We start from the raw sequence: 22,960 nt of genomic DNA, 5'->3' as shown, positions 1-22,960 counted from the left end.
AAACAGTACATAAATGAAGGAAGAAATAACTTCTGAAATGCAAAATTTTTTTTCTTTCCTCTAGACAGTGAAAAAACAGAAATATTACATCCTTTAATTTTGATGGCTAGATATGATTATCATAATCAAATTTATGCTATGATACCACTGAAGATTACCTATTATTTTCAGGTTGAATTATCTGGCAAATAAGTCTTATTTTTATTTCTTTCATTTATCCTATATACTCATGGGATATATATATGATACTATCATAATGCCAACTCCACCATGGGATCCATAGAGGTCTCATGCCAGTCCCGAGCCTGGATAAAGGAGGAGGGGGGCCGGTCAGACCATAAAGAAAACACGATTTCTTTATGGAAACTTTATGGTCAGATGTTCTGACCATAAAGTTTCCATACCAGATTGTTATCTGATGCCTATATGATCAACAACTAAAACACGCCAGCTTGGATGTTGCCCAGATGAAAAAGATCCACGATTCCAATCGAACAATTAGGGTTGGATTGAAAAGTGGGACACTGAAACTAACAGAACTATTATCAGTAGGAACACTGAATGTATGGATACTTTGGATGTCAGGAAAACTAGAATTACTTCACAAGGAAATGAAGAGATATCACTGGATATACTAAAAGTGGTGGAGATGCGATAAACATCACCAGGGGAGACAAATGGATGCAAAGTCATATGGTTAGGGCATGACACCAAGCATGAAGCAGAAGTTGGTTTCCTTCTTAACAAAAAAGCTAGAAAGGCACTGTTAGGCTACAAACCAGTCAATGAACGAATCATAGCAGCAAGATTTCAAGCAAAACCTTTTAATATATCAATAGTCCAGATATATGCATCCCACATCTGACAGCACAGATGAGGACATTGACCTATTTTCCAAAGATCTGATAGAGACAATAGAAACAATACCAAAGCAAGATGTACTAATTATTAAAGGAGATTGGAATGCCAAAGTCGGAATAGATCAGGGTTTTCCAAACTGTGTTCCGTGAAAAATTATCAAAATTAATATGAGCCTAGACTGGTTTTAAATGCTGCGACAAGTTCAAACATGCATGAAAATCAGGCGCTCCTCATTTTGCTATTAAGATGGCTTAATAGCAAAATGAGGAGCGCCTGTGGTTGTCGACACCTCCGAGTGTGAGTGAAGTACGTAGGTATCTATTCTAGGAAACATGCAGTCACAAGCAAGATCAATGTGATGCGCTGCAGCCCAGCACGGCTGTAGTGTGCTCTGTCGCATTTTTGCAATGCGATACAGCCTGCTTCGCCGATAGTGTGCAATTAGTTTTACATAGAGAGACCAATGATACTTTACTCTAACCAAGGCATTCCGTTAAAATTTCAGGATTTGTGTAGCGTTCCATCTTAGGAAAAATTTGGGAAACGCTGGAATAGATGATGATTGGGAAAGCGTCATGGGAAAATATGGTTTTGGAGAAAGAAATGAATGAGGTGAAAAAATGTTAGAATTTGCTGTGGAGTACATGATGATCTGTAACATAAGTTTCCAGCAAAAGAAGTGTAGAAAATGGACACGGCAATCAAATGATGGGAAAACTAAGAACATGATCGATATGATTACGATTAAAAGAAGATGGATAACATCAGTACAGCACTGTGAAACCTTTCAAGGAGTGGATATAGATTGGAATCATAGTTCTTAGCGATTGCAAACATCAAGTTTAAATTAAAAAGTGTGGACAAAGAAAAAAAATTTGAATCTGACAGTGAAAGTAATAATGAAGGCAATAGAAGATGCAGTTGAAGAAACAGTACAAAAAGAAGAGAAGATCAAGAAGAAGTGGATTAGACAAGAAACACTGAAGTTAGTAGAGGAGAAGAAATGTTGAAGATAAGAAAAGATACATCAGAAAAAATAGAGGAGCAATACAGAAGAAAGTGTAATGAGGTGAAAAAAGCAGTCAGAATGGATTGCTTTTTTCACCTCACCAATGCACTAATATAGAATAGCACTATAGAGAGCATAAAACTAAGGAGGTACACAAAATTATTAGAACCATTAATAGAAGGCGGCAACAAGGGCCGCCTTTACCATTAGGCGCATGAGGCACAAGCTTGGGGGGCTTTACTCTATATGGGGGCCATATTTTAAAAAACCTTACTCCTCACAAATTTGGAGAAAAGAGCAAAGCTAATAATAATGGCAAATATCTGTTGGATTTCTGCTCAGGACATGGACTGGTTATTACTAACACCATGTTCCAACATAAAAATGTGCACAAATTCACATGGAGAGAAGAGGCTAGGAATAAGAAAAGTCTCTTTGACTATGTTATTGTTGATAGTGATGTTTTCTCCCTGGTGCAGGACACCAGAGTGTACAGAGGATTTGAAATTGGAAGTGATCACTATTTAGTCTTGAGCAGGATAAAATTGAATTTCATATTGAAAAGAATAACATGTAAGAAAGTTTTAAAGCGAATAAAAGTTGAGCAGCTCTCAGATGTTAACTGTAGACTAAAATACAGAAAGATTATTGAAAAGAAAATGAAAGAGTTTGAGAACAGGAATCAAACCCTTGGAGATTCAGTGGCAAACTCTGAAGAAAACATTGATTGATTCTGCCAGAGAGGCATGTGGTGAGGTTGTGCGCAAGGATAAAAAAATCTGAACTCCCTGGTGGACACAGGAAGTTAAAGAGGCAGTGAAGGAAAAGAAGAAAGCATATCAAAAATTCCTGGCAAATAAGTCAGCTTTTACTCTTACAGAATACAGAGAGAAATGTAAGAATGCTAAACATTGTGTAAAACTAGCTAAACAAAAGTCATGGGAGGACTTTGGCAAGAATATAGAAAATAAATATCAAGAAGGTGGCAAAATATTCTGGAGGGTGTTGAAGAAGCTTAGGAATGGAGGAAAGAGTGCTGTAAAAGGGGTTAGAGATGATAAATGTGACATGAAAACAGGAGAAAAAGATATCCTTGAAGTATGGAGTAATTACTTTGAAAAACTGCTAAATGAAACAAGCAGTGATGACAGCACAGTGATAAAAAACACTGAACAGGCATGCAGTCAGGAATACATATCCATAATTGAAGTAGAAAAAGCCATAAAAGGCTTGAAATGTGGAAAGGCAGCAGGAGTAGATGATAATCGACCAGAAATGCTGAATTATGGTGGTATAAAAGTCTTACAGTGTCTGCACTGCATAGTTCAGAAAGCCTGGACAGAGGGACGAATTCCCGATGATTGGAGTAGAGCTCTCATAGTACCCATATATAAAAAGGGAAATAAAACTGCATGTGAGAATTACAGAGGTATTTCCCTACTGAGTGTTCCTGGCAAGATCTATGCAAATATACTTGAGAAACGGTTGAGAAGAATTGTGGAAGGAAAGTTTGGTGAAGAACAAGCTGGATTCAGGCCAAATAGAAGCTGTCAGGATCAGATCTTCACTTTACGACAAATAGTAGAGAAAGCATGGGAATACAACAAAGATCTGTATTTAAGTTTTGTCGATTTGGAAAAGGCATATGACAAGGTGCCAAGAGAGAAGCTATTCAATACGCTGCAGTTATATGGTGTCAATGGGGCATTATATCAAGCAATACTTAGTCTTTATTTGAGTTGTAAGTCAGCAGTTAGAATTGAAGGAAGTAAACGAAGATGGTTTAATGTTAAATCTGGTGTGAGACAAGGATGTACATTATCCCCTCTGTTATTCATTATCTATATGGATCACATTATGAAGGAAAGTGGTATTAAACCTGATATCAAAATTGGAGATGTTAATGTCAGCTCTTTGCTTTATGCAGATGATGTTATACTTCTAAATAAATCCACTACAAGTCTGCAAGATTCTCTGACTGAATTGAATAGCTGTTGTAATAGATATGGTATGAAGGTCAGCAATAAAAAGAAAAAGACAATGAAAATAGGCAGAATCATTGAAAATGTCAACTGTGTTGTGAATGGAGAACCTGTGGAACAAGTAAAACATTTCAGTTACTTAGGCACGATTTTTACTGAAGATGGTATATTAAATATAGAAATAGACAACAGAATCAGCAAAGCTGGTATGGTGGGAAGTCAATTGAATAAATTCATATGGAATAAGAGAGAAATTAGTCGGAACACTAAATTAGCTGTATACAAGCAGTGTTCAAACCAGTTTTAACTTATGGATCTGAGAGCTGGGTCAGAAGTAAAACACTTAACCAAAGACTAGAGACCGCAGATATGAGAGTCCTGAGAAAGATTAGAGGCGTGAGCGTGAACAGATGACATCATTGGCAATATCATATTAAAAATGAGGATATCAGGAAAGAACTTGACATTGTCAGCATCCAGGAATGCGTTAGCAGAGCTAATCTCAGGTGGTATGGTCACTTAAATAGAATGAGAGAGGAAAGATTAGCAAAACAAGTGTTCTCTGCCAGGTTGGCAGGAAAACGACCCAAAGGAAGACCAAGATATAGGTGGATTGATACGGTACAAAGTGCCTTAGATGATAGAAATATTAGATCTGATAATGTTGGAGTCTTGACAAGTAACAGACTGATTTGGAGGAAAATTGTAGATAGGAAGTTAGTAATGATGTAAATTTTTCATGTAGTACTGTCATATCCTGTACACCCCTTGAGGGTACATTGCAGGAATTTGATGATGATGATGATACTCCTCATAAAGAACAATAAAAAAAACAGCATAGTTATAGTTGCAAAATAAAATAATTATTTTTTAATATTAAATTCATAATATAAAATCTAGAGGCTGCTGAAAAATTTGTGAGGCCTCCCGCTTCCATTTGAAATACATTGTTCTTTCCATAGAATATAAATCTAACAGGAACTCCTATATTCCATAAAATTCATGTATGTAAGTGTACCATTTCTTTGCTGGATGTATATACACGTCCAGCAAACCTGGATAATATTCTGTCCACCTGCTGAAAGAACATGGATAAGAAGTGAAGTTTGACTGTCATGTCTATTAGAAGGGGCAATAATCCTTCACGCTGAAAATAACACAACTAGATTACCTGGCGTATGTAGTAGCTACATTCAGGTGCCTACAGCAAGAAATGCAGTTGCTTGCCGTTTGCTTGGTAACCAGAATCTAAGTTACATAAGACTAAATACCTATGAGTTATCTTCATTTTTGCTGCTTGTTTTTATCGTGTAATTATAGTTTTTAATGCCAGTGCAAAATAAGAAATTCTTTCATACTTTCTTCACTTTATATTGTATCACTTTGGAAGATCAATGTCACTTTCAATTTTTTTGCTAATTATTTTAATCGCCAATACATTTTTAAAATTCTCCGAGAACTTGATTGAAGATAATTATTTTTGTCAAACAATTATTTTATAAAATCATGAAAATCCGAATTTAAAAATGAATACAGCCTCCATCTGTTCCAAATTAAGTTTTCTTTTTTATTCATAATCTTAGTTCGAAGGTTAGTTCACAGATTGTGTGAAGGTTCGCACTATTAGATCTTGAATGAGGAATTTTCATTAAAAAATTATTTCATTGAAGATTTAACAAGAATAAAATAACAACTAAAAGATACTTGTACTATAGTAAGGAAACAAATTGTAAAAAAGGTAGCATAAATGAATAACTTTAATGTGAAGTACAAAGGAAAAATGAATTTTGTTTGTGTAAATAGAAATTTCCTTTTGTAAGTTGTAGCGATCAAAATGTATTCTATGTGAAATGTACATCCAGTGTAAACAAAAGTCCAAGGGTCACGTACTAGCCACCCAGTTTAGCGCAATGCCTGAGGCGAAGGCTTATGTGGAAGGCAAATTGAGCTCGCATTCCCCGAAAAGAGTGCTCCTAGAGGAGAAGAGTTATGACGAAACAGCTTAAGGGAACAAAGGAAAGTGCCGTGTGAAGATTTCTGCAGCGAAAGCGGATGCAATGAAGATAGAATAAGTAAAGTTGAAAACTTTAAGCTTGCACGAATCTGTAAGAATTTGCGCAAGCTTCAAGCTCTCTCGAGTTTTGTTCCTGTTCTCGCTTGGATCTGAGGTTGCTGACCAATAGAAGAAAGTGTTACGATGTCGGATGGCGAGCTCTTCCCTGTGAATGCTTGATGGGTACCGGACGGGCAGTAATTGAGATGTCGGCGTCCACTGTTTCGGGCTGTTGATAGAAGTCCTACCGGAATGAGGCAGCGGAACATTATTTCCCAAAGGCGGGAATGCTGACCATAGTGACCCACAAAAGATCAAGACGAGCGCTAACATCACTAAGTGCAGAGAAAGGCCTTATCAGGTGAACAACATGACCTCCACGTGGACGCAACCTGATGGTATAGTATTAGAAGGAAAGGCGAATCAGTTTCTAGTGGAAAAGAAATTATGGACAAATACTTAGGGAAATTTGTCTGAAAACTTATACTCGTGTGTGACCAAATTAATGTGAGGTGCAAGAATTGTAGATAGAATCTGATTTAAAATTTTGTATTGTGAATGTCATGTGTATCATTGATTAACTTAGAGGCTAGAGTTTTTGATTATTTATTAGAATGTTCACTTGTATTCGCAGGTTTGATTTAGTGTTTAATTGATTAAATTCTTGTATTTGAATCTAATTGTAAGTACTCTAAGATCCTAATAAACATGTTCTGTTATGTAAACCTGAGTGTTGTCAGTGCATGAGACCAACTCGCCACTTATAAAATCTAAACCTATGTGAAAGGGAATAAGAAAGGGGAATTTAGAATGTTAGAGTCATGACTACAAGCTAGGAATTCTACAGACACTGTAGAACTTTAGTAAGATAAGATAGGCGTTAAGATTCTGGGAAGGTCTCTCTCTGAACAAGGATTCTTCTGTCCTAGGACTCTGACTGGCACAGCTTTTAAAAAACAAATTTGTCAGTGTCTGAAAAGGAGACAGCCCCAGAAAGAAGGTCTAGAGAATTCACTCTAAGTTGGTGGCTAATTTTCACTTTCATAGGGAAATTACGAAAGGGTGATTCAGAGTTTAAGGTTAGAAAATTCTGGAAGAGAGATCACAGTATAGAGAAGGAAATTACATTAAGAAAAACATTAAGCTTTTAGAGAAAGCAACCTCATAACAGGACGTTTAAATTTTGCTTTATAGAAAATCATACGTAAATCTTGAATCATATCATCATCAAATTCCTGCCATCTACCCTCAAGGGGTGTACAGGATATGATAGTACTACATGAAAAAAATTACATCATTGCTAACTTCCTATCTACAATTTTCCTGCAAATCAGTCTGTTACTTGTCAAGACTCCAACATTATCAGATCTTATATTTCTATTGTCTAAGGCACTTTGTAACGTATCACTCCACCTATATCTTGGTCTTCCTCTGGGTCATTTTGTTGCCAACCTCACAGAGAACACTTGTTTTGCTAGTCTTTCTTCCCCCATTCTGTTTAAGTGACCATACCACCTGAGATTAGTTCTGCTAATGCATTCCTGGATGCTGACAATGTCAAGTTATTTCCTAATATCCTCATTTTTAATATGATATTGCCATTGATGCCATCTGTTCACGCCTATGATCTTTCTCAGGACTCTCATATCTGCAGTCTCTAGTCTTTGGTCATGTGTTTTACTTCTGACCCATATGTTAAAACTGGTTTGAACACTGTCTTGTATACAGCTAATTTAGTGTTCTGACTAATTTCTCTCTTATCCCATATGAATTTATTCAATTGACTTCCTACCATACCAGCTTTGTTGATTCTGTTGTCTATTTCCATATTTAATTTACCATCTTCACTAAAAATCGTGCCTAAGTAACTGAAATATTTTACTTGTTCCACAGGTTCTCCATTCACAACACAGTTGACATTTTCAATGATTCTGCCTATTTTCATTGTCTTTGTCTTTTTATTGCTGACCTTCATACCATATCTATTACAATAGTTATTCAATTTAGTCAGGGAATCTTGCAGACTTGTAGCAGATTTATTTAGAAGTATAACATTATCCGCATAAAGCAAAGAGCTGACATTAACATCTCCAATTTTGATATCATGTTTAATACCACTTTCCTTCATAATGTGATCCATATAGATAATGAATAACAGAGGGGATAATGTACATCCTTGTCTCACACCAGATTTAACATTAAACCATCTTCCTGTACTTCCTTCAATTCTAACTGCTGACTTACAACTCAAATAAAGACTAAGTATTGCTTGATATAATGCCCCATTGACACCATATAACTGTAGCATATTGAATAGCTTCCCTCTTGGCACCTTGTCATATGCCTTTTACAAATCGACAAAACTTAAATACAGATCTTTGTTATATTCCCATGCTTTCTCGACTATTTGTCGTAAAGTGAAGATCTGATCCTGACAGCCTCTATTTGGCCTGAATCCAGCTTGTTCTTCACCAAGCTTTTCTTCCACAATTCTTCTCAACCATTTCTCAAGTATACTTGCATAGATCATGCTCTGATCGCTTTTTCTACTTCAAGTATGGATATGTATTCCTGACTGCATGCCTGGTCAGTGTTTTTTACCACTGTGCTGTCATCGCTGCTTGTTTCATTTAGCAGTTTTTCAAAGTAATTACTCCATACTTCAAGGATATCTTTTTCTCCTGTTTTCATGTCACCTTTATCATCTCTAACTCCTTTTACAGCACTCTTTCCTCCATTTCTAAGCTTCTTCAAAATCCTCCAGAATATCTTACCACTTTCTTGATATTTATTTTGTATGTTCTTGCCAAAGTCCTCCCATGACTTTTGTTTAGCTAGTTTTACACAGTGTTTAGCATTCTTGCATTTGTCTCTGTATTCTCTAAGAGCACAAGCTGACTTATTTGCCAGGAACTTTTGATAGGCTTTCTTCTTTTCTTTCACTGCCTCTTTAACTTCCTGTGTCCACCATGGAGTTCTGAGTTTTCTATCCTTGCAGACAACTTCACCACATGCCTCTCTCTAGCTGAATCAATCAGGGCTTTCTTCAAGGCTTGCCACTGAATCGCCAAGGTTTGATTCCTGTTCTCAAACTCTTTCATTTTTTCTTCAGTAATCTTTGTGTATTTTAGTCTACAGTTCATATTTGAGAGCTGCTCAACTTTTATTTGTTTTAAAACTTTCTTACACGTTATTGTTTTCAATATGAAATTCAGTTTTATCCTGCTCAAGACTAAATAGCGATCACTTCCAATTTCAAATCCTCTGTACACTCTGGTGTCCTGTACCATGGAGAAAACATCACTATCAACAATAACATAGTCAATGAGACTTTTCTTATTCCTTGCTTCTTCTCTCCATGTGAATTTATGCAAATTTTTATGTTGGAACATGGTGTTAGTAATAACCAGTCCATGTCCTGAGCAGAAATCCAACAAATATTTGCCATTATTATTAGCTTTGCTCTTTTCTCCAAATTTTCCCAAAATATTTTTGTATGTCTCACAATCATTTCCTACTCTGCTATGTAGATCCCCAACAAGGACCAACTTTTCCTTTTTCATTGTGTCAGTTGCTTTTTCTAAAGCCTCAAAAAATTCCTCCACTCCTACCTTAGTAGATTCTTCTGTGGGACCATAGGCACAAATAAGTCTCATTGTTCAGTTCTCCATTCTCATATTTGCCCACATCACTCTACTTGAGACTGACTGCCATTCAAGAAGATTAGCGTCTTATTTTGTGTTGAATACTATGGCTGCTACTCCTTTTCTTCGATTGTCATTTCCTGAATATAACATTTTGTATTTATTGCTCAGAAAGATCTCATCAGTTCTTGTTGTTTTTGTTTCAGTCACCCCTATTATTTTGATATGGTACTTATCTAATTCCTCAGCTAGCTTCCTTTCTCTGCTATTCAGGCTTCTTATGTTGATAGTACCGATCTTTAACTCTGGAGATGTTGGGTTGAGGTGTGTTTTCAGATTTGTTCCAGTAGTTGACTTTTTGCTGTTCGCCCTGGTTTCCTGGCGAAAACAATGGGGCCTTGTTTAACCAGGTGACGCCCCACAGGCATGAAATTTTGTCATGTTGTACCATCATTTTTTATTTTGGTTTAACCAATAAGAATACAATTTGGTTGGCTAAATCCCAAATTGCCAGCCCATACTTGTTCATTCAGTATCCAGGTAGATACCCAAAAGGGTGCACCACGAGAAGGTGAGGACTGGACATTAGGTCAGAAGCACTGGTCGGTTCTCTGCATTCCTTTAAAGGCTATGTGGATCAAAGGGTCAAAGCACCCCTGAATCATATCATGTAATGCATAATTTTTATAATGCAATCTGTAGGTTTTTGCATTTCAACTTTCTTGGTTTCCCCTTAATCACTCACTACAAATCAAAATAAATGGCAGTTATGAAGTCAGCTGTTATGTACATATTTTCAGCTAATTTTGATATTGTGCGGCAGTTTTGAAGTAGTGATATTTTCCCTACAGTTTATCTTTCGAAACATGTGTAGGTGCATGCGTCAAAATGAAATTTTATTTCCAAAATTTTCGTAACAGAATTAATTTGTCTTTAATAGCTAACTCCCCCTCTCCCAAAATTATCACTCCCCCACACACAAATACTGCTAGATAACATATGTGCACTTTCTTTTTGTTTGAATTCGTTATTTTTCCAAAGTAATTGTACCACAGAACTTTTAATGTTCCGATGCTGAAATTAAATTGTGATTATTATAAATTAGCAAATTTTGTATATTTTTTCATTTATATTATTTCCTGATAAGTATAAATCATTAAATTATGTAATATTGGGGAAATTAATGTTTAAAAAACAGTTTCATCCTACAAAAGCAATATCAGAATAAAATGTTTTGAACATCAGTAAAGCAATCAGAAAGGTGAAAAATATAATAATAAAATAAAATAAATTTTTGTGTGTATTCAGCTATTGTTAGGGACTTTTTAGTGCGTCTACTGGATGTGTTCGTTTCTCTCTTTCTCAATAATTTTTGTTAGCTTACGGACTGTTACTTGAGCAGAAAGGAGTAGGTCTATAACCCTCTCCCTCCGAAAAAAAACAAAAAAACATAAATGATTATGTAATACATATGTGCCTTTTCTTTTAAATAATTCAAATCTTTTTTTTTTTCAAGATAATTGTATCAAATTATTTATAATTTTATAAATTTATTTTATACCTGTAAAAGATATGTCAGTATTTCTATGTTAGGATGTCTGTAATCAACAATGGAAAACGAAACAAGACATTCTTGATGTATTCTGCACTACAGCTAGACAATTTAGTGTGATTTCTGGGGAAACTTTCTCTCGTCCTTCTCAATAACACTGAGCGATATTTTCTTTAGCTTTTCCTTCAGCTAAGAGGATCTAACCTGTTTCTTAACCCTTGTCCTCTCCTACCATATAATGAAAAATTTTATCAACTGATATCCTATAAAGTCCTCTCAAACATTTATAGACCTCTATCATATCACTCCACTTCCTTGGTTATACTATAAATTAAAGATTCCAAGAAATTATATTCTTGGTTTAATCCTTTATCCAGTGTAAGTGAACAAAGTTTGCATGTGAAGTAACTTCATGACTTCACACGTCTGTAAGGATATGTGCTTTGCATTATGGAATATTAAGGCAAGTGATGTGAAGTCATTAGCCTCTATGAGGACTGTTTGAAAAGTTTGGTAAATTTCCAATAGAAGGCAGCACAGTTGGTTCCTTCATACCAGTGTTAGCATGTATCATCTTTTTCATGAACCCTGGCAAACTTTTAGCCATGTGCAATGCATAGTTCTTGTTTGGCAAACATTTAAAATGACAGTGTTCTAATTTTTCATAAAAATGGAGAAAAACGAGTTTCGTGCAGTGATAAAATACCTTTATTTGGATGTCAGCGCAGATCAAAGCCGAGTTAGATGCAGCTCATGGGGACTCTGCACCATCATTAAAGACTATTTATTTTTGGATAAATGAGTTTAAATGTGGTTGTAAGTCCAGTGAAGATGAAGCACACTCCGGAAGCCCGACTGAGGTCATTAATGAAGGAAATGACTGGCATCCATGGTATCGTTATAGAAGACAGTCGAATGAAAGTGCATGGGATTGCAGGCATCTCAACTGAATGGGTGTATAATATCCTGCAAGAAAAATTGCACATGAAACAGCTGTGTGCTAAATGGGTGCACCGATTGTTGTCTGTCGATCAAAAACGCATGTGAAAAGACATTTCAATGCAGTGTTTGGTTGTTTAATAGCAATTTGCAGGATTTTTTGCATCAATCTGCGATTGTAGACAAAACTTGGATCCACCACTACACACGAGTCCAAGCAGCAGCCAAAACAGTAGACAATGCCTGGTGAAAGAGCACTGAAAAAAGCGAAGACCATTTTGTCAGCTGGGAAGGTGATAGCCACTATTTGTTTGGATTCCCAAGAATTATCATGATAGACTATTTGGAAAAGGGTAAGACAATAACAGGAGTCTATTATTTATCACTGTTGGAACGTTTAAAAGAAGAACTGAAGAAAAGCGGCCACGATTGGCACACAAAAAAGTGCTCTTTCATCAAGACAATGCACCATCTGACACATTGGCCATTGCAATGGCAAAATTGCACGAATTGAGGTTCAAATTGGTTCCACATCTACTGTATTCTCTGGACTTGGCCCAGAGTGACCTTCTTATTCCAAACTTAAAAATTTGGCTCAGATTTTGTTAATGATTATGTTAATGACTAATTTGCACAATTTGAAATCCCACTTTTTAGATGGGATGAAAAAATTGGAAACTTGCTGGACCAAATGTGTAGACCTCAATGGAGACTATGTTGAGAAATAAAGGTGATTTTTTCCAAAAAAATGTGTTTAGCTTATTTTTTTACCAAACTTTTCAAACAACCCTCATATATACAAGTGGCTCAGTCATGAAGTTACTTCATGTGCAAGCTTTGTTTGCTCACACTTGGATAAAGGATTAAACCAAGAATATAATTTCTTGGCATCTTTAATTTATAGTATAACCAAGTGAAAAAACTTCCAGAGATATAAACAAAACATCTGACTACAGAGATATGGAGCCATTTTGTTGGAACTTGTTTACATAACCAAGAGATCTGATTACTGGAGTCAGGTGACTGGGAAGAAGCAACAACAAGAAAGTGAAGGGGGAAGGGTCATTGTCCTAGTATAAAGTAAAACAACAATGTAAAAGAGTGAGACAAATTGGAGTTTAGATAGCAAAAAAAGATGCCCGAGATAAAATGAAATATGAAGTTTTCACTTTAAGAAGAAGAAATTATTAAGAAGAATCATTAAGAATAAAATATTTTCTATCTGATGTATCCTAATCAGCAAGTACCATATTTTTTGCTTTATATGATGTGCTTTTTTTGTACCTACAATGTATCTGAAAACTAGGATGCATCCTATAAGCCATATGTGTCTTATAAACCAGTGCATCTTAATCTTATATGCCAATTTCTTTTTACATATGTGCAGTTACAGTGTGCCATCGCTTATTGGTAATGGCAATCAGTTTGAATAGTTACAGTCGTTAACAGTCATGCATTTAAACTAGTAATCAATACATTTTTATATTTAATTTTTTTTTAATAACCCACAGATTCTATGAAGCACAGACATAGCTATACAATTGTGTTTAAGCATAGTGTGATTGAGTACTCAAAAACGCATGGCAGTAGTGCAGCAGAGAAGTACTTTGGGCCTCGGTCTACAGAAAAAATTGTATGAACTTGGAAGAAACATTGGAAGATGTAGTGCAGAAATTAATAGAAGTAAATTATTAAAAACACAATCTCCACAGAAAACCAGCAAAATGGCCAGAAAATGAAAATGAATTATAAACTTGGATAATGGATCAAAGAAGATCAGATTGATGTTATCTACAAAAATGATTCTTTAATGACAACAGAAAAAATCATCGATTTTACAAGGTCACCATCATGGTGCTTTAGATTTACGAAGAGAAATGATCTATGCATGCAGGCAGAAACAAAAATATCACGGAAAACAAAAGGATAATACATGCATTAAAATTTAAAATTGAAAAAAACAACTAATGTTTACATGAAAATTTTGATGCATAATTCTTGCATCTTATACTGCAAAGAATTTTTATTTCAAAAAATTCAACATGAAAAATGTGATGGGTCCGATACAACGGTATATCTTATAAGGCGAAAAATTCAGTATTTATTCACCATAGGGTAAAATGATGAATTTTTTTTTAGGAATTTGCTGAAAATGGTATTACAGAAGAATCTACAATAGAAAGTGCAATTCTAGTGAAACTCTCATGGATGCCTAAAGGAATCAGTATATTCTAATGCTTGGTTGTTATTCAGAATACAGTGTCACAAGTGATACAGATATTCTGATTTTTGCATAAAGAACCTAGCTCTTTGTTTGTCTCTCTCTCTCTCCATTTTTTTTCTTTTTTTCACGGAAAGTTAGGAAATGAAGAGAAATATTAGTTTGAAAGAACATTATATTCCCTTCTCACAGACATTTATCTTCAGAAGTAATTTTCCTTGAATCTCGCTCTCTCTCTCTCTCTCTCTCTCTGCATGTCTGTGTTTTAGATAGATCTGCGAGGATACAACGAAGTATAATAACTCGACAGAATATTATATTGCATTCTTACATATATCTGTCTTCAGGTGCAATTTTGTTGCAGCACCCCCCCCCCCCCATTTCAGGTAGTGAAATGGGGGGGTGCTGCAACATAATTGTGTTGCAGATAAGATAAAATATTAATTGAACAGAATGTTAGTACTGTAATCACATGGATGTTTTCAGAAGCAATTTTGTTTGACTCTTGGAAATGTACTTGAAATAGTTTATATGAAACTGGTGCAACAGAAAGTGGAGGAATAATGATTGCCAATTCAGTAGAGCAATGACCAGACACAGAGTTAAAACACTATGTGTGAGATAGAAGTTGAAGTGAATTTGTAAGAGAGGAATTGTCTGCAAGCTGAACTGCTCTCCTCTGGACAATGTCAAGGATTTTAAGAGAAGTTTTAGGTGTTCAACCCCAAAACATGTAAGCTGTATTCTAAGCATGGGCAGATTTGGGATTTATATATAGTTAAGAGTTGGCTGGGTGTAAAATAGCATCTTGAATGAAAGAGAATGCCTAGTTTGTTGGATGCTGAAAAAGTTATTGATATGTGTTTATGCCAGAAGAGACCAGAGGTAAACGTTAGTTCAAGCAGAGAGAGATCTGATCGTGTCTGGTGATTTGTGTATTACTGAGGGGATAAGGGTAGATGAGCTGAGATCTCCTTAGCAAGAGAAAAGGCAAGACTGTATTTTGGTAGCACTGAATGTGACAAGATTGTCCTTGCCCCATTGAAGGATAGTGTTACACCTGATATCCTGAGAATATAACATTCTCAGTTATCATGGTGTAACATGAAAAATAAATAACATAAATAAAAACCCCTGCATAAAAAGAATGATTTAATTAATAAAATATTCTTGCATTCAGTATAAATTGAGTAAAATGTAAAGGTCTATTGTTTAGTTAAGATAACAAAAGAAAAGAATGTATTAAGATGTATTATGACTAAACAAAGAATTTGTATTAAATGAGTAGCTAACTAAGAATTAATATAGTAATGTGATTAAGAATGAAAGAGTTAAGTACATAAGTGGAAAAGAATGAGTCATGGAATATGCTATGTGAGAGGCTACAGATTAAGCATTAAGTAGAATTCTGAGAAAGGTATTTGAAAGGGGTTAAGATAGAGGCTAACAAGAGAAATAACGGAATATCGCTTAGGGCCTATGCCCGGATAGAAACTTCGTTACGAGTTGCCGATCAAAATGACGTATGGCGGCAAAATGCTACCCAATTGGTAGACAGATGGAAAACAAGTAGGAAGCAGGAAAGAGAAGTAAGAAAGGGTGCCGTTAGGGAAGCAGCTATAAAAGGGTTGGTAACCCCCCCCCCCCCGTGGCTTTTTTTTTTTAAGGAGTAGGCTCTTTTGGGTTTAGGAGAAGACGGTTAGATAGTCAAGGAGGCTTTAGGCCTTTCTGCCTTTTGCCAGAGGAGAAGAAACGTTTGGATAGTCGCGGTGGTTTTTGGTTTGGTCTTCTAGTGGATTTCACGGTGTTCCTGAGTGGAGAGATATGGCTTATATCCTCATGCCACAACAAGGAATCGAAGGTGAGCGGGAAAGCTATTCCCGTATTCCTATGTAGAAAGCGAAATATACCATGGAGTCACAGGAAACTGTGAAGATGTCGATGTCCTCGTTTCGGATAGTACAGCCGACCGCGCAGATGTTTATATAGCCCTGAATTGCAAGAAGATATGCAAGCAAGTTCGTTCAGTAGAAGTAAAGGCCCGTAAGTGAAGCTAGAGAAAGGTATTGTGAAATTTGTCTTATGTTAACTAGAAGTTGTTTGTGATAGGTACCATTGTCATAATAAGGAACTGTTAAAGTGATTAGGGAGAAATAAAAATAGGACTTTAGAATTTGATAGAGAGTGTTAAAAGTAAGTTAGCCAGAATTGATAATTTGTGAATAATTAATTGTCCTAAGAATCTTGAGTGCCTACTATATTGTAAAAGGAAAGTTAATGACATAGTTGTGTGTTAATGAAGTAAATGGTTTTGTTAATGTTGAGTTTGATTAGTGTGAATTGAGTAATCAAGTAGCCTGAGGAATTTGAATGCCTAGTGTGATGTGTTGAGAATCAGAATTGTCATAAGTATGTGCTAGAGTAGTTAATGATTTTGTTAGTGTACTTGAAGTTGAATAATCTAATAGTGTGTGGTAATCTAATTTGTCCATGTTAAGTGAATTCATGTTTTTGTATGAAATTTTGTGGCAGCATGATTGTAGTAACTTTTGTCGAATCATAGCCCAACTACTTGTATTAAGCTAATTTTAGTGTGTAAGTAATTTAGTTGAGTATTTTGATATGTACCATGTTTAGAGAAATAATAAACCTTTTGTTTAATGATAAAAAAGTTGTCTGATATCGTTAATCCAATGCACCGCTTAGAAACATTCGAGCCTAATCACACGGGGAATTAATGTTAAGAAACGGGAAGTTTAAGGAATTAATGTTGAGTAACAAGAAATAGTGTCACAACTGCAATAGTTACACTTTCAGATATTTGAGTTCTTTTTCTCTGTTTATGTATAAAATATCCTGAACTAAATATCCCAAAGGGCGCAGTTAAAATACAAATACTACGGATACTACGGGGAGCAATAACTCAGATATTAGTAGAAATTTTGGTGATGTCTTGAAAGTAGAAGTTAGAAGAATATAGATGAAGGCAATTTGTAAGACAAATAAAATCGTAAGATAAGTTAAGGATATAACAATAGTATATAGATAGATGTTTAAGGCACTAGTTGTAGATCTTATAGCCTGGGATGTCACAGAGTATTGCATGGTTTTTCAAATGAGTAAGATGAATTGCAAGTACTATTGTCTGCAATGCTGTGGATAGGTCATTTATGTACAGGAGAAAGAGAGAGTCGGTGATAGGACAGAGCCTCGAGGCACTCCAGCATTGGCATTTAAGCTCAAAAAGAGGGAGCCATCAACCATCATCATAATGACAAGCGAGAAAGCTGGCTACCCAATTACAGAGGATGGCAATTCATTTATCAGATCTTCATTCCAAACACTGCTAAAAGTTCTGAAAATGTAAAAAGGGCAGCAAGTTGAAATGAAAAACCCAAGTTTTTCATCTTACGTACAAGCAAAAAAAAACAAAAAAACATCCTGATATTCCTGTATGATACTCCCATGTGTCCCATTTTGCCATATAACTGTAATGTTTGAACAGCTTTTCTCTTGGCACTTGATCATCTGCCTCTTCCAGATATACAAAAACTTAAAAAATATAGATTCATGTTAAATTTCCATGATTTTTTTTTACTATTTGTCTGAAAGTAAAAATATGATACCCACGATCCCTATTTGGTCTGAACTCAGCCGCCTGTTTTTGCCAAGTTTCTCTTCTGTATTTTTTTAACTCCCAGTCTCTTCTTAAGCATGTTTGCAGAAATCTTACATGGAACACAGCAGAAATATTCCTTTTATTTGATTTTATTTCATTTGTATAGGTGATTATAACATGAGAGATGTGCTACAATCATCTGGAATTTGGTCTTCTATTCCAGCTGCATATTTATGTTCCATGTTTCCAATGTGCTTTTCAAGCTAAAATTCTGATATGCTTTTGATTGCATTCCTCTTGGATATTTCCACCACTGTTCTGTCATTGTCATCTGTTTCATTTAGCAACTTTTCAAAGTAATTCTCCAAACATCCAGAAGTTTAGCATTCATGTCACTTTTATCATCTCTGATTTCTTTTACAGCAGCGTTTCTTTCATTTTGAAACTTTTCCTATTAGCCTCCAGAACATTTTGCATCTTCTATGACATCTGTCTTTCTATATTATTATCTAAGCGTTCCCATGACTTTTCTTTAGCCACTTTTACATGTAACTTACATTTTTCACTCTGTGTTCTTTCAGGACACCTGATAACTGGAAGAAAGGTTTCCAGGACGGCATTCTTAAATTTCTTGAATTCACCATGAAGTTCTGATTTCTTCTATCCTTGTAAACAGCTTCACTACATGCCTCCCTGCTGAATCCATTCAGGTTTTCTTCAAATTTTGTCACTGGGTATTCAGGGTTTGGTTCTTGTTTTTCAAACTCTTTCATTTTTATTTAAATATTTTGAGTTTACTTCAAAATTTCTGTCAACATTTTTCTTTTCAGTATGATATTCATTTTCAACTTGCTCAAAATTAAATGGTAGTTACTTCCTATTTCAAATTCCCTATATACTTGTATACTGAACCAGTGCAAAGATATTATTATCAGTACTAAAGAGTCAGCATGACTTATTCCTTGTGAATTCTTTCCCTGTGAATTTGTGCATCTTTATGTGGGATTTTGATATTAGTAATGAGCAGTACATGTCCCAAACAGAAATTTAGATCTTTACCATTATGATTAGCTTTGCTCATTTTCTCCAATTTTCCAAAACATTTCTATATGTCTGATATTAATTTCTTATTTTGCTCTTTAGAAGACATCGATTCTCTCTAATCACTCAAAAAATTCTTCTACTTCTTCCCTAACAGTGCCTTCTGTTAGGGAAGAAGTGGAAAATGAAAGTAGAGTACAGGCAAATATTATAGAAAATCCTCTATAATATTTGCCTGTACTCTACTTGAGACTGGCTGTCATTATAGACATTTATCTTTGTTTATTGTTGAATACCATTGCTACTCCTTCCTTTTCCTGGTCAATACTGCCAGACATAATACCTTATAGCTATATCTCTGTGTTTTGGCTTTCATCTCAGTAACAGTAATTATGTCAATATGCTTCTCTAATTCTTTCACTAATTCCACTTCTTTTTTATTGATGCTTATTTTGCTGAGGATGCCCATCTTCAATTCTGCTGTGGCTGAATTTGCTTCATAGGCAATTTTTCACTGTTTGCCCAGGTTCCCTGATAAAAACATCAGGGTGGCTTCTTTAACCAATGAAGCTCCAGTCAGCACAACATTTAATCATATTATACCCTATTTCTGCTTGTGGTTTAAGCCAAAACAGGATATAACTGGTTGGGTAAATCTCAAATTTCCAGCTCATCCTTATTTGTTCAGTATCCAAGTGGATACCTAATAGGGCACACCATAAGAAAGTGGGGACTAAACATTAAGCCAAAAGTCCTCCTAAGTTTTCTGCATTTCTTACAAGTTGGCAATTTCTTTTCAGTTATTGAGTTTTGACTCTTAAGTAACCTCTAAATATGATTATTAGTAAATAATGTAACTTATGTTAGATTTTGTGTTCCCTAAAGATACATTTAAAACAAACAAACAAAACAAATCCTAATAAGTGAAATATATTCATAGGGTACTTCAGTGTAAAAATTTAATTTGTTTAATAAGATTTTAGTTCACACTTACTTTACAATGGCTCTTCCTCTTGACTGACCAGTAAGTAACTTGTACTGTTCTGTTATCCTTTCTTCACTGCAATTAATAATCACATTCTTGTTTTTTTTTACTTTCTTTAACACAGAAAATTAAACAAAACCAAAGCATACACAAAAATAAAAAAATTCATAGTCAACTCTTAGTATAGTGAACTTGTAGGAAAGGGGAAAAAAAGTTATATTGGAAGATTTAGTATTCTGAATTTCCAACATAGCATTGGAACTTTGGAATTCTTCAGCAGTCTCTTATAGAGAGAAGGCTCATTGTAATTAATATATTTGCTCACTATATGTTGGCTATACAGAGGGTTGACTGTAATTAATATACTGTAGATGGATAAGTAATTTTTATTTACCATTTGACAAACCTCTGAACATAACTGTGCACTAACATAATTGCACTGTACTTACTAGAAAGTGACAAACAACAAAATGCTATATTAAAGAAAAGTTGGGATATCACAATCAAAGCTGACATCTTGAGAAGAAAGTTCACTGCTATCAGGCAACAAACAAAAACTACCTTTACACCCATCATTAATATTGCAACAAGCTTGATGGAATCAACAGAATAATCATGGTATCAGTAAGCAGCATGCCATATTGAACCTTCCATTCATTCATTCATGATTCTAGCATTCTACTCCTCAGTCTCTTCCTTACTGCACCTTTATACAACTTGCAGAAATGGTCTGTCATTATCCAACTTTCAACTTGCACTCAATGTATAACCCTTTTTGTACTGATCCAATAAAATCCTCTAACTTAATATCATTGTCATATCAGCTCTTGTCCGTTAAACTGCAATTTACATTCCTGTAACCTCTCCTCATAACTAACGTGGCAGAGTCCAGATGATGCTGCCTTAGGTATGGCTGGAATCTCTCCAATTTGAATATCACAATAGCAATTGCATGACAGTATCTGAGTACAATATCCAAACATGGATATTGTACTGACTAAATATTTTATACAAAGGCACAACCACCACCTTATCCCTACTTATCAATGTACTTCCTATCATAGCAGCAATTTGCTGTGCAGCCTTTGCAATACATTCAATATGCCTTCTGAACTTCAGATTGCTATTAAACATTTCATAAATCTTCTTCAACTATTGAAGCACAGCTCTTCCAACATAACACAGTACACCATCTCACACTTCAACAGTGATAAATGCAACACCTTGCACTTTTGCTTAAACATTAAAGTTACAAAGGCCTACCTTTGTCATCATCAGTAGCAGCAAACAATGAACTCCTCTGTCAATCCACATGAAATATCATTAAGAAATAACATAAACAGTAGTGGTGATTGGGAACAATACCACATAGTACACTACTGGTAAACTTTCTTTGCTGAGAAACAGCCTATCATACAAGGCTTGCTGTATCATTTAAAGAGCCAATTTCCAGTCTATCTACACAATTTGTTATCCACCCATGTCTTCTCAAGGTTCTGCTCCTACTTGTTTTTTTGACACTCCATCAAATGACCTTATCCAATATATTCTACCTCTTAACATGAAATGCAAGTAGAAAGTTAAAGCAAGACCTAACCTTCACAAACTCATGCTAACCATTATGAAGAAACTTATGTCCATCCAGTCCTACATGCCATTACTAACCAACCTATCCAGTGCCTTAAATACAACTACAAATGTACAGAACAATATATAACTGGAAATGTCTTTCCTAGAACCATTTTTGTGCAGATAATACACTAATTCTTTTTAAAGTCCTTAGGAATCCTTCCCAATGCAAGACGTTCATTAAACAACCATGTCAAGAACATAGCTGACTCTTTTGCACATCCTTTAATATAAGATGATACATTATCTAAATCAAGACCCCTATTAACATCTAACAACCTCAACACCTGATATACTTCAGATTTTTTCACTTCTAGTTGCACTAACATTTCCCTCACTTCTAGATGTTGCATGGCATCATTATCATTCACACTATCAGCATATATCAGAATAATATACAGTGCACTGATAGTGTTAGTTAGCTAGTTATTCACATGTAATGTCATTTCGATGTTGTATGGTCACTATTGTACCTCATTGGTTTTGGGATCCGCGCGGTTAGCCTAGTGGCTTTGCGCTTCGCAACCATATGACTGAGGAAGGAGTGTCCTGGGTTCGATTCCCGTTGCCGATGTGAGGAGCTTAAGGATCTTCCACAGCCATAGCCAAGTTAGCCGGTCTTGGGTGTGGGCAGCAGGGTCTTTCCCCCCAGTTTATCTGGGGTTTTTCAACCCGCAAGCAGGCAAAACGGCCCCGTGAACACACACGGATCTACAGCCATAAATACTTAACCCCCCATGAAGGGGCTCAACTCGCCCCAATAGGGATGGGGGAGAAAAGGGAGGAAACTCCATATGAATAAAAATAAATTGGTTTTGGGAGCGAATCCCTCTGCTAGAAGAAGTGGTAGAGTCACAGATGGCTCACACATCCATGCCCAAGGTAGGATTTGAACCTGCAGCTTGTTTGGAGAGCAAATACACTAATGACTTGGCCAACCAGGCTGGCTCACTGATAATGTTTATTAAATAATTCCACTACATCCTTTGCCATGGTCACACTACTACCACCATAAATGAGCCATAATTAAATTCTTTCTTTTTCTTGCCACATAATGGAAGAATTCTCTTGAATTTTCTTTGGCCTGATCAGCCAATTGCCTCTCATAATGCTTTTTCTTTTTTCATATTTTCACTTTTCTATCCTGCATTTTATAGTCCTCATGCATCTCTTCACTACCAAGTGTCTCATATCGCCTCCATAACATTCCTTCTTGCACTGCATGCCTAATTTTATGACTATTTCATATCAGCATAACTCTCGGTAGAAAAAAAAAAAAAAAATACAGTTCTACTATGCTTGTTCCAGATGCATTCTAGTTTGAAATACACACACTAACATGTTTTATCAGTGTATACTATGCTACAACTGGATAGTGAATGGGATCAACCAGTTTTCTGCAGAAATGGTCAACCTATGGTATTG

At 35.5% G+C, this 22,960-nt stretch overlaps 1 protein-coding gene across 4 annotated transcripts in view; it reads right to left on the bottom strand.

Moving 5' to 3' along the window:
- LOC150106534 (uncharacterized) overlaps nucleotides 1-22,960 on the bottom strand; it is a 355,589-nt gene that overhangs the window by 111,710 nt on the left and 220,919 nt on the right. For all 4 annotated transcript variants that reach the window (XM_090393178.1, XM_090393180.1, XM_090393177.1 and 1 more), the window contains exon 8: nucleotides 19,916-19,981. In XM_090393178.1, coding sequence (XP_090249304.1) covers nucleotides 19,916-19,981 — 66 coding nt within the window. The remainder of the gene's footprint in view (nucleotides 1-19,915; nucleotides 19,982-22,960) is intronic.

The sequence above is a fragment of the Typopeltis vanoorti genome, chromosome 5 (assembly GCF_054136105.1).
Source record: "Typopeltis vanoorti isolate ZY-2024b chromosome 5, IOZ_Tvanoo_1.0, whole genome shotgun sequence".
NCBI lineage: Eukaryota > Metazoa > Arthropoda > Arachnida > Uropygi > Thelyphonidae > Typopeltis > Typopeltis vanoorti.
The sequence above is the reverse complement of the archived record's forward strand: the minus strand, read 5'-3'. Positions and strand labels throughout refer to the sequence as shown.